At 38.1% G+C, this 13526-nt stretch overlaps 1 protein-coding gene across 5 annotated transcripts in view; it reads left to right on the top strand.

Moving 5' to 3' along the window:
- LOC115241598 (ankyrin repeat domain-containing protein 50) overlaps positions 1 to 13526 on the top strand; it is a 91994-nt gene that overhangs the window by 72040 nt on the left and 6428 nt on the right. For 4 of the 5 annotated variants that reach the window (XM_029817425.1, XM_029817426.1, XM_029817427.1 and 1 more), the window contains exons 3-8: positions 8962 to 9400; positions 9854 to 10846; positions 11252 to 12023; positions 12675 to 12848; positions 13019 to 13189; positions 13361 to 13521. In XM_029817425.1, coding sequence (XP_029673285.1) covers positions 9870 to 10846; positions 11252 to 12023; positions 12675 to 12848; positions 13019 to 13189; positions 13361 to 13521 — 2255 coding nt within the window. In that variant the 5' untranslated portion in view covers positions 8962 to 9400; positions 9854 to 9869. Of the gene's footprint in view, positions 1 to 8961; positions 9401 to 9853; positions 10847 to 11251; positions 12024 to 12674; positions 12849 to 13018; positions 13190 to 13360; positions 13522 to 13526 lie in introns of those variants that run through there. The other variant, XM_029817428.1, reaches the window with a different exon arrangement.

The following is a 13526-nucleotide window of genomic DNA, read 5'->3' as shown; positions in this document are numbered from 1 at the left end:
AAAGTTTTGCGAAACTATAGTCGGGCGAAGGCGCGCTTTACGAGATACTCGAGTCTGGATGTTAGCTCGCTCGACGTCGGAGCGTACAATCGGAACAGCTTTCGAAGGACCTATTTTTATCATCCTCTTCGTAAACTCTGCTCTCCGCGGAGCTCGCTCGCCCGGCATGTGTTATCTCTCCCGCGTGTTGGACACGTTTCGCGCTTCAGCTCGGCACGTTTGTCGTTCCAATTGTTCGCGGATCTTTCAGGGAGTAACAGCGCGAAGCCTAAAGTTGAAGTTTGCTACATCGAGCTCTTGTGGAAATATCGAGAGAAACAACTATCGCGCAAGATGGAGATAGATATATGTCGTGTGCATCCAATAATCAAAGGGTAATGAAATGATAATGATAAGATTCAGCCCCGAAATAAATCAACATTGTTTATCTCATAGAATATAAAATATATCAAAATATTTTCTCTTTGAAATATTCTTTAGAATATTTCTTTCTCTTTTTTGGGGGATAAATATGTACAGCTAGTGTCGAGTCTATCTTGATACGTCTGTAGTCCATCTGACACATTTTTCTTTTTAAAATGTGAAAATTTTATCGATATATTTTTCTTGTATTTCCAGTTTTCTATTTTTAAATAAGTACACAATATAAAGATTTTTTTTTTTTATTATAGCCATGTTTTGAACATATACACATATACAGGATCTTAAGGTCGGATTAAGGAAAGAAATGACATACTTTTGGTTGCCTTGTTACCGCAGAAAGCGTGAATGCGGTTTTGAGATATTCATTCGTTACTCTTTGGTCAAAAAATAACGTGCGTTTAAACGTGGAATTTGTACGGAAATAATGGAGACCATAATGCCTGCGATGTCTCTCGAATAATTTAGTTTGCGCTCTAACAATGTTCTTCTAATAGCTTTTCGGTATTATAACATCAGCTTTTAAAATCGACAGTTTCAGTCGTTTTATGTTCCGCTTTTAATCTTGCTGTAGACGCCTTGATAGATAGCTGCTATTGCGCGTTCTATCGACTCATTTCATTTCCGCTGACGTTATGCTAATTAGGTTAAAAGCCTTGAAGGGAGAGCGCGCGATTGTGACACCGCGCTCTTGGTTTAATTGGGTGAGATAAAAGCGACAATATGAAAAGCTTTGAATATTCATATGGAAGTCTTTATCCGTTCCTATTCCCGACGTATTGCCTTGCAAATTGTACAGAATGCCCTTTTATCGTCACGTAGACACGTTAATGTTCAATTAACACTGCTCTCGTTTAAATGGTCGAATTTGGAAAAAAATCGGTTTGACAAATCAAAAAAGGAATGAAAAATATACTCGCGTTTTAAAATTCTACGAAACGACAGTCTTACGCGTGTGGTTTCAATTAGGTGGAACAGGATTAATCACTGGGTAAAATTCGAGAGAAGAGACTTGATTAAATATCGCGTGTTTCCGCCTAATGCGATTCACACTTTTTCATTGTCTGCTTAAGTCTGGAGAATTCATTAAGACCGAGCTCGTGATAAACTTTCGACGAAAAAATTTTGGTTTCTCCGCAGTTGTCATTATTTGCAGTGATACAATGTCCCGTCTTTTAACTTGACGGTAAAATTGTACTCTTTGCAATTCTCATTATTATTTTATATTGTTTTATGCAAAGTTATTCATTTTTGATCTACATGCTACACGTATTACTAACTTATAACTAATAGTTTTTTATCGAAGCGAATATATATGCGAAAGAAATTTTTATTTTTCGAGAGCGAATGTAACAATGAGAGAAACAGCTGATGATTTGAAGCTATTGCGGTCAATTAAATACGTTGTGCATACAATATTGAACGGCATTTGCGATGTCAAAAGTCACGAGGACATGTATTCTGAAATACACATGCATTTAAAATTCGCGCATATCTTTGTGTCGGAGCTTATCTTAAAAATTTAAATCGATAAAATAAATTGCTTATATCTAAGAAAATCGAGAAACAACTTTTACGAATTGCATTTAAGTTACACGTGTTTGAGCTGAATTAAATCTAACATGTAACACATGACATCATCAATAATACCAAATGATAAATTTAAACAAGAAAACATAAATTTCTTTCCGAAAATTAAAATGCTTGCTGATTAGACACTAATTAGTAATAGAAGCTTAAGTTTTCGGAATATGATAAATGCTTTCATTAAACGTAACGTACAATTATGGTAATTTTGGCACGTTTAAATTCGCGAAGAAGGGAGAGAGACCGATAAACGACCCGTTAATTCGGTGTAACTTACGTGCGGTCGATCTCTGCGACCATATGTAGCTATACGCGAAAGCAACCATTGAATGCCACTGGAAACCGGTTTAAACCCACTGTTTGGGACACGATTTATTGCAAAATTAATGCGCACATCGGCGCAATGTCGACGCGTTTATACAAAGGCGGCCTGAATTAATTATCGTAATCAGGTGATGGGTACGAGTATGAAGAACGCATTTGGTGGAATCAAAAGGATGAGGATGGGGAAATTGGAAACCAGGAAATGATACAACAACTCGGAGCGTCAGTGCGGTCTTCTTTCAGATGCGAACTGCATCCTACATATCGAATATACATACATACGAAAGCTCGCGCAAAGCTTTGTGTAAAGTGGTCGGAGCAACGCGGGAGTTAAAATGGAAATTATATTACCGTGTAGACCCACATCCATATATTGTAGGTTTGCTCAAAAGCTGTTCTCTCCGAATGTTTTAAATGAGAAATACAATAGCGTTCTGGTTATAAAAAATAAATTTCTCTCGACAATAGAAGTTTCTATGTAATATGCGTAAAAGAGATCTGAAAATAATTTATTTTGTGTGCTGTAAGTTTAATTATTTTAGATATTTAATATCTTATTGTTAGATTTATAAAGAAATTATAATTTTTCATAATTTAATATAAATATAATTCGCGATATATTTCATTCACGTAGCGCAATAATATTCTTATCGAAACACGCAATAATATATACGGTATCTTTGATAATTTTATTTTATTCATATGTTTGAACATAAAGACCATTTCACGTTCTCGCATAACGCGAACATAAAACTTATGCTCGATGCAGGTATACATGTCTGCGCTAAATAAGGAGCGAAGCGACGCCTTCGTTTCATTTAGTTGTTTTATACATACGAGAGATAGAAAGCAAAATTCAACATTCCTTACTTTTCAAGATTTGTAATCCAGTTGGAAACATCTTTTATACATGTTTATAAATTTGGATATCAATTGTCTGCATTTCTTTAATTTAAAAATTTAGTTAGAAATTTAATACGTGAAATATTAGCTTTGCTTTCACATTTTTTATCGGAAGTGCTACATGATAAAATTTAGTATAAAATAGCGCAATTATAATCTCCTTCAGTGTCTGCGTTTTTGTACTAATCGAAATGCAATTGTGATAGAATTGGTTCAGCGAGCACGTACATTGTGACGTGAACGGATTAAGCGACGATCAGCTATTTTGTGGACAAGTTCCTGCACGACTTACGCAATCGGAAAGTTAATTCGTGTTCTCGAACAGAATCGGCCGGATCCCGTTTACGAACTTGATTTCGGATTCTCGAGAGGGAGAGTAACACAAGAAACCAACATTTTATCAAAACCCATGCGCATTAAATTAAAAACGTATCAATCTTTGACGCTTTTTAAAAAAGGAATCTTCATCTGCAAATGCGCGATGTGATACAAAAATTTTTTATTGATAAAAAAAGATCTTTAAATAAATATTTTTTATTTTTTTTTTTTAATGTTTTTGAAACGTAAATTGTTCAAATATTTGTACAAAAGACACATAACGCAAATTTTCAAAACTTCTCGTTTTGAAAGCAAGCATTTTTGACTATATCGTGACGATAATACGCAATATGAATTTTGTATATTCGTAAACACACACACACACAGATTTTATTAAAAATGTAACCGAATCACGCAAACTCGGCTTTGAAATAAAACGCGTCGTATTAATCTTCGATAGTTTTTAACTTTCGTCTGCAGAATTTCATCACTTGAATATTTAACGCAGTCATACAAAGGACACCTCGCGCCAATTCTACGACTCGAAATACAAGACGGCAAACGAAAGAGAGGTGTCTCTCTTTCTTTCTCTTAATGCAGGAAGAAGTTCTTCCTGTGTCTATAAACGAGATCTCTGGCATGCATGGCTGCGTGCGTAGGTGTTAGCTAGCACGCGTGCAACCCGATGCATAATGTATTCGTGTGCAACGAGTGCGACGGAGCAACGCCGCGTAACCGAATTAAAAGTGAGAGATGAATTTGAGACATCTTGAGGGTTGTTTTTTTATATCGACCCTCGCGCGTTGACTTCTTCTTTTATGAAAACTCGGTATTAGAAACATTAAAGCCTCCGACAATCGTGGATTGTGTATTATAATCGAGTTGTCGCGAATCCTGCGGATATTTGGAAATTATGATTTTAATAAATAAAAGAATTTTGTATATTTTTAATTACTTTTATGCTTACATGCATGTATTGTATATTATATACATAAATATGTATTGTGTATTATATATATAAATATATATATAATACACATAATATTCACTTTATAAATATTTTTTAAATTTCAAATACTTAAATATAATAGATAATTATTCACACAAAACACTTGACTAATCTGTTAATGTTTTAGCTGTTTCACGCACATACACAAAGGTTAGCTTTTAAAATCTAGTTTAGCAAACACTCTTTAAATGTATGCTAAAATGTATTCTTTCTTTTACAATTCTATGCTTCTTTTTCGCGATCTCGGATCTAGACGAACTTTTGCAATATCAAAGTAGACAGACCCTTGTATATTCAGACAAACGACGAGATCATTTCACCTTGAGAAAATCACACGCTTTCATCTCCGTCTCTACTTCCATCGCGCGATGAGAAATGAGGGAAACGCGTCGCAGCCGCTTGCTATCTACCGAGGACTAAAATTGCGCCACTATCTTTTGATGTAAGTCATAATAACTTTTATATAGGAAATTCGAAATTTTCTATTCACTTTCGCAAATAGAATATAGTTTTCAAATGGAAAATGGGTGAAAACATATCGATCCTTTCTAATGCAATTACGAAAAATGATATATTCATATAAATATATGTATTTTTGTTATAATAGCAGGTCATGTAATAGACACGGCCAAACAATGAGACAAATCTAAATAACTTTTTTTTATCAGCATTATTAAATACAGAAAAACTGATCAGCTTACAAAAAGCTGATTTGATTGTAGATAACACATTTTTAAAGGATAAATTTAACGAAGAATGGTTTCTCTTTGCACTTATTGTTATTCAATTTCGCTTGTGAAAATTATTTCTCTAGATTCTGTTTATCTATATGCCTCATGAAATGAATCGCGCTACCGTTTATCGGTGAATATTGGCGTATTACATTTTTGCATATAAATGGACCCAATGCGCCCATATTCGTTGATTGAATTCGGTTCCTCTGTCGAGGATAAATTTCGCATTCGTCGAGGTCGGCGTAGAGTTCACGGTAGGGAGCGGAAATCGATCAGTTAGGGCGCAAGACAGAATAGGGAGAAAGCATAACGTGAGAAAGGAAACATCGGGTACTGCTCTCCTCCCCCTCCCTCCTTTCTTCCCTCCTTCTCATGCTTACAACCGTGACGCTTTTAACCCTTTCTGTCTAACATATCATGAACATCACACACACACACATACGCATGTACACATACACACATATATACAAGGACGAAATTGAATAAAACCACTTAAATTTTGTACTGTTATTCCAATTTTTTTTTGTCTGATTGTAACATACACCAGAAAAGAAAAGATTGAGAAAAACTATACAAATCGCGATGTGTCTTTTTAATTTTTTTTTTTGATCAAATGAAATATATAATAAAAGTTTTCATAAAGAAAGGAATGTGAAGATCAGTAATCAAGTAATTAAACAATGCTTGGCTAAAATATAATTTTTACATTAATGATCAACTTTAATACAATTGATTAACATATTATTAATAATATATTATACATGATGGATATAGTTATGTGAATAACATATTCGTATTTACAAATTTATAACATATTGTGTGATAGTTACCTAAAACGCGTCTCTCGATATTTTTAAGCGTGTAATTTATAATTTGCAATCTATAATTAAAATCTTATTAATTATCTCTAATTATACATTAAACAATTTGGTGGCGAATGAATGATTTTAATATGTTATAACAATTTCGCCTTGAAGAGTTGATTGACCAAACTTTGGTAGAGCCTTATTTGTGATCAGATTCTCGCGTCTTATTTCTCGTCTTCAGTTCGCATATCGTTTGGTAGTGATAATTATCGTAGAGACGCCGATGCCGCGTTTTTTTTTTTTTATTACATCGGGTGACAAGCGTGCAACGTGATGCACACGCGATGAAGGTGTCATCTCTTTACAACAGTGTCCCTTGCATCTAATAATAAACGGGTCGCGGTCATTGTTGGAATATGGGTCGAACGTTATGGCATTCACCGAGGCACCAAACGTCAGGTTATATATGTAAGCGTGCATTTACCGTGTATATTTACTGCAACAATGTTGCGGTAGCAGTTTCCAAGTCTCGCTGCTTCCAAGTCCTGCGGCAAACATAGTCACGGGTGAACGGACTCGAATGAAGCGACATAGTTATTAACTTCGTGCCCGAACATAAGTTTCGAGACTGTACGGTTCGCCTCCCGGGAAATAAATCAAGATGCGACAACATGGAGGAATACTCGATGGTATTGTAAAACCACGACGGGCGATAATCTTTTTCCTTCTTTTAAAATGTCGAGATATCTCCCGTACTCTTAGTTATAAATGATCGCGAGAGAGGAACTTGATTCCGCGAACCAAGTTTCAGGAAGACGAATGTAGATCCAGGAAAGCATATATTTCCAAGTGATTTCGAGTGGATTCCGCTTTAACGAAATTTTAATTCAAGACAAGGGAACCCGAAAATTCTGATTTTGATGAAATTTTACACACATGTAGGTATATATTTTAAACAAAAGTTTTATGGTAAAAAAAAAAACACCTTTATGTAATCACATTAATAAAATTGTGAAAAAATTATTTTTCTCAAAGATTTTTAAAAAAAGTTTTTTCAAAATTTTATCGATATGGTTAAATAGAGGTGCTTTTACCATGAAACTTCTGTATAAAATATTTTTTGATATCTCAAATAATTTTCGAGATATATCGAGGAAAGCAAGAGGCCGCTTTACATATGAGGGGTGGTTTCATCCCTTAGAGTCATTTTTAGGCCGCAACTAAAAATTTCTGAATTCATCTATTTACCACCCCCTCCTTACATGTGTGTAAAGTTTCATCAAAATCAGAATTTGCGAAGTTCCCTTGTTAGTTATCGTATACGACGTTAGTTATCATAAATAAACAGCTGTTCAATTAAAAAACAAAGAAGAGTATTAGACCGCCCGCGGTCTGATTGCCTTTCGGACGGCAGATAAACGCAAGATTTATCGCGCCAGTTCCGAGTACGAGTTAGATTTGCGGTCCTTCGTCCCTACATTATCGGGTCGACGTGCTGCAACCGAACGATCTTTCGCGTTACACACGTTTGTGATATATACATGCACTCGCAAACACATACGCATGTATCGCTCGATACGACAGTCAGATTTGTGGCTTTCGGTAAAACCATTTCCACGTTTTCTCGCACAACACATTTTCCAACCGCGTTACAAGAGAGAGAAAGAGAATAACGAGATGGTCGTAGATGGTCGCGTGGCAATTTCGTCGCGCGTAACGCAATTATACGTTAACGGTCCCGACTTTCGCATCCACGAACGTAATCGAATCGTTCCACGATATACCGCGGGAACGTATTTGTAATTCATTGAGGCGAGAGAGTATTTCTCGTAAAACGCACATTTGGGAGCGGAAATGACGGTGAGAGCATCAGAATTGTCGTAACACATCATTGCGTATAAAAATTTCTAACACGCGTGTGAATCGAAGATACACGCGTAAGAATTGCGACATTTTACTGTTGATTGCGCGATACCGTTATTTATTTTTTTTCGCGATAATAAACCCAACAGCATCCGGTGGGACGCGCTAGGAGAGATTGTTGAACTTTCCGCCATATTACGGATATTAATTATCGAATTAATGGAATTAATGGACAGCGTACTAATCTATCTTAACTAAACGGAAGACCGTTTTAACTTAATATCGTTTTACCTCAGGCTCTTGGGGAGATTGTACGAAGTTAGGACGGTAAGGAATGATTAAAGTCTCGGAAGGGGCCATCTAACGGCCGCCAGAACTTATATAAGCGTCTAACCCAAAGATTAACACTGAACGAATCAATTAGACGGTTAGTTGGGTCAGTTAATTATAAAGAGATTCGAGGAAGCTCGAGATTTTTTAAAGACTGCATCTGTAGAGAATATATAGGATATATTCGTATCGTTCGTGTAAATTAAAAAATTTTCGAAATTCCGCAGAGACAAAAAGATACATATTATTATATTACATATAAATAGATAGATTTAATAGATAATACATGTAATTAATAAAAATACGTATAATTATAATAAATTTATTTTAATACCGCAGCTGTTTAATTCATGCTCGAATATATGTTTATATTGTAAAACTATTTTATAATTTTTTATATCAATAAAATGATATATATTATGTGCTTCTAATCTATTCGAGAACTTTTAATAAGCATTATTTAATAAACGTGATTTTGTGATCAAACTGTAGCGAGATTCATTTTATATTATGTTTCGTGAGCATATGTAGATAATTTGATGTATAATAGACAATATTTAAAAAATTATCTAATTAATAGTCATAACACAGTCTACTGATAATATCGCGATACATCTACGTCCATGAGTTGTTAAAAAGCTACAGCAATAATTTCATTTTGTTTCAGATAGCATGCAAGGGCGCAAAACTCATTGTTCGCCAGTCATAAGGCGATGAGAAGCCTGAATGGAGTCAGAGGAAGCCTCAGAGCCCCCTGGGGCTACCATCGATGTTCCATTGACAGAGCAGCGCAGTCGGATCAATCTTGTCATTGCACTTAAGCCGATCTGAAGCCGATCTCTTTATTTACACACCGACAGATATACAGATCAACATTAAATCGCAATACCGAGGAGAATAATCTAGATCCGAAAGACAGATATCTCTCCGAGAAGTACCGAGTTGAGGCGTTCCGAAACACACGGATCGATATAGTGAAACCTATGCCAAAGATCTACTCTTATGTCAATTGATTTACGCGAAGGAACCTCGATAAAACCCCATAAGTTAAAAGCGCTTCAAGGGAGAAGAAAACACGAGACGAATTGATCGAATAAAACACATAGATATCAAGATTTCGAGATGGCGGCACCGGTGATCGAGAAGAAGCGTTTCTTCTGCCGTGAGTGGGCCTTTACGAAGCTGTCGCATTGTCTGGAACAGCGGCCACAATCGAAGACATGCGGTGCTCTGATCGTGGGCGGACCGGGAAGCGGAAAGACGGCGCTCTGCGCCGAATTAGCGTGGCCATCGAATGGCGCTTCCGCGAGGCATCAGCGCTCCTTGAACCGCCGACTGCTGGCACGACACTTTTGTCAAGCCAGAAGCGAGGCTTCCCTGTCGCCCGCTCAATTCGTGCGATCTTTAGTCGCCCAATTGCTCCAGGCCAGCTGCTCGGACGGCATTCATCATCGATCGTCGTCTATATCAACATCCTCACCGACAACATCCGCGACGGCGACCGCAACCACGGTTACCACGACCATGATGCTCACGAATTGATCGAATAAAACACATAGATATCAAGATTTCGAGATGGCGGCACCGGTGATCGAGAAGAAGCGTTTCTTCTGCCGTGAGTGGGCCTTTACGAAGCTGTCGCATTGTCTGGAACAGCGGCCACAATCGAAGACATGCGGTGCTCTGATCGTGGGCGGACCGGGAAGCGGAAAGACGGCGCTCTGCGCCGAATTAGCGTGGCCATCGAATGGCGCTTCCGCGAGGCATCAGCGCTCCTTGAACCGCCGACTGCTGGCACGACACTTTTGTCAAGCCAGAAGCGAGGCTTCCCTGTCGCCCGCTCAATTCGTGCGATCTTTAGTCGCCCAATTGCTCCAGGCCAGCTGCTCGGACGGCATTCATCATCGATCGTCGTCTATATCAACATCCTCACCGACAACATCCGCGACGGCGACCGCAACCACGGTTACCACGACCATGATGCTCACAGCGACAACGACGGCGACTACAACGACTGCGACGCCTACTACGGCGATTACAACAGCAACAACGACGACAACCGTCACAGCTGCCGCGCCGCTTCTCACCTCTAGAGAGGCCATCGCGGAAGCCTACGCCGAGAAACTGCGAACTGATCCAGATATACAGGCCGCGTTGCAACCGGATGTTTTAGACCGAGATCCGGACGATGCCTTGAAAAAGGCCCTATTGTTTCCGTTGTTAGAAGTAGAACCGCCGAAAAACTGTCTCTTTCTGCTGGTGGACTCGATTGACGAAGGCCAGACATTGAATCCACCGCAGACCGGCACCAGGGACTCGCGAAGGGAGAACGATAACGTCAGTCGCACGATAGCTGAATTACTGGCTAATCACCACCATCTGTTTCCACAGTGGCTCTTGTTAGTCTGCACAGCTCGACGACAGAGTAAAACTATCTCGCGCATGTTCACCGGCTTTCGCAAGATCTCACTGGACGATCTGAGAAAGTCCCAGGTTGTCAGAGATGTTCAGCAGTATATACTCGCGCGGCTGGATCAGGAGGATGCGCTCAGGTATATATAACGACGAATTTTCATATTATTGTTCATCCTCCGTAAAGCTCAGTTATTAACTTAACGTATAATGTCGTATTAAATTTGTCGACAATTATCTTTTGAAAAAATGTATTTAAATCTATCGTATGCATAATTAATAGAAATAAATTTACAATTTCATGTAATAATGCAAATTGTTTTGCTAGTTATTGTAAATTTAATATCAAAATTTACAATTTATATTTTATATAAATTAACAAGAAATAGCGTAAAAATTTGCATTAGTTTATCAATAACGACAGAAATATTTGGAATATTTAAGTGGTCTAATTCAATATATACACGTCAATCGCGCGAAATTATTCGACATCTGTATTAAATAATCGCGTTTTGCTAATATTTTTATAAATTATTTTCTCTCAGGCAACACATCTCGCGCGACACCGCCGAGATGCTGAACCAGTTGCACATAAAGAGCAACGGTTGTTTTCTGTACCTGGAGAAAGTGCTTGACGGCGTGGCGGAGAATTTTATTGTTCTGCGCGAGGTGCGCGAGATTCCGGGTACGCTGAACGGCCTATATCTTTGGCTCTGCCAACGACTCTTCAGTAGGAAACAATTTAGCAAGGTGCAGCCTCTTCTTAACGTCATACTCGCCGCTAAATTACCCATCACCCAGGAAATTCTATACGAGAGCGTAAAGACGGCCTGTGTCGGCATCACCGTCGAGGATTTTAATCGCCGGCTTCATCTTCTGCGCCGAGTGATATCGGTCTCGCGTGCCGGCGCATTGATGCTCTTTCATCACAGCTTCGCTGAGTGGTTACTCGATGTCAAACATTGTACGCAAAAGTATCTCTGTTCGGCCACCGAGGGCCATGCTATGCTGGCGGCCTATTACACTCTTCGCGGTTCCGAGCTCAATCCTGACGAGATCTGCGTGCTGGCTCAACACCTGCAACGCGCGATTACGAGCGTTCCGACTAACACCACTCTAGACGTCCACACACTTCAAGTACTTTGGATGATCGGTAGTAACGCACCCGTCGAAGGCTGTTATTTAGATAGCTCCGAGTGTATTCTCTGGCCCAGGCAGGACGTAAAGCTTCTCAAACTGTTGATCGACGCTGGCGCTAAGCCCTCCGAAAAGACCGTCGATGACGACGCTAGCAAAGATGCCGTTTCTTCTAGTCAGGTAATTTTCTTTTTTGTTAAAAACGTTTTTTATAAGGATACGAGAGAAAAAAATAAGTAACTTTTCTATGTAATGACATAACTAGCTGAGTATATACTCGGGACGCTTAGTTCCTAAGTGTATTCAATATTCTACTCGATACAAACAAGCTTATTACCTATAAATAGAAAGTTATAATCTTGTTGAATTGAATTAAAATTTAATAAATTTTGCATCTACCACGCTGTAATCCCTCCGTTTCTTCTTAGTTTCATTTCTGCTTCTCAGGCACATTTTTTTGTATTAATTTCGATAATAACACCATAATGAAATGTATTTTCATTTTGTAAATCATGAAAGTTTCTCCGGAAATTAAGATAAAATGTATAAAAATATCTAATCTAGTGATAAAAACATGTGAGTCACAGGAAAAACTATGACAAAATAGTACTATCTAATATATTAATATCTAATCTACTTTTGTAGTCATAATTCTTTTTTTATGATAAAAGAAAAAACAATATATGTGGGTCATAGATTATAAATTTCATTAAATCATCATAAGTATAATATGATTTGTAATACATTGAACAGTACAACGCTAAAATGTAGCGCATTGATATGCTAGAAAATAATTTATAAGACAAATGCAATTGCGTTTCTTGTACAAAGGTTTCGCAAGATGTAAGTCCCATTGATGAATCTCCAAATGAACCGTTAACGGAGCTTCTCGGTGAAAGTGGAGATATCAATCAAGCAGATTCTTATGGGCGAACGGTGTTGCACACATTAGCCGCTGATGGCAATGCATCTCTGCTAGAGTTGGCGCTTGCAGCCTGTCCTCAGGTATACAAATTTTTCGTAGATTAATACAAATTTCGATTAATTAAAAAATTAGCTATCTACATAGAATAAAGTTCAAATAGTCAAGCTATGTTTACTTAAGATCATTCATCAAATAATATAAAATTATTTATTTTAAAATATCTAGCTTGATAAATTTTTGATTTACATAGGCAAAATTGGAAGCGGTCGACCGGAATGGACAGACACCATTAAATTTAGCCGCGAGACACGGTTACGCGGATGTGGTGCGTGTTCTTTTAGCTGCCGGCGCGAGGGCGGATCACGCGGACTGTGATGGCTGGACCGCCCTTAGGGCTGCTGCCTGGGGAGGGCATACTCAGGTAAAGTTAGATTTAATTGATAAATTTTCAAGAAAATGCACAAATTTCATTAACCGTGCGTTATAAAGATATAATTGGCAATTTTTTATCGAATAAGTTAAAAAATTAAATTGTAAGTTTCGCAGTGCAAGTCAAGAGAAACGGATGTTTCTCACGAGTTTTCTATTTCAGGTGGTCGAACAACTTTTGAAACACGGGGCTATGGTGGATTGCGCGGATTGGGATCAACGTACTGCGTTGCGAGCGGCCGCGTGGGGTGGCCACGAAGACATCGTTAAAGCTCTTTTAAAACATGGTGCGGATGTTAACAGAACGGACGATGAGGGCAGAACCGCTC

The sequence above is a fragment of the Formica exsecta genome, unplaced genomic scaffold (genome assembly GCF_003651465.1).
Source record: "Formica exsecta isolate Colony F162 unplaced genomic scaffold, ASM365146v1 scaffold500, whole genome shotgun sequence".
Classification (NCBI taxonomy): Eukaryota; Metazoa; Arthropoda; class Insecta; order Hymenoptera; family Formicidae; genus Formica; species Formica exsecta.
The sequence above is the reverse complement of the archived record's forward strand: the minus strand, read 5'-3'. Positions and strand labels throughout refer to the sequence as shown.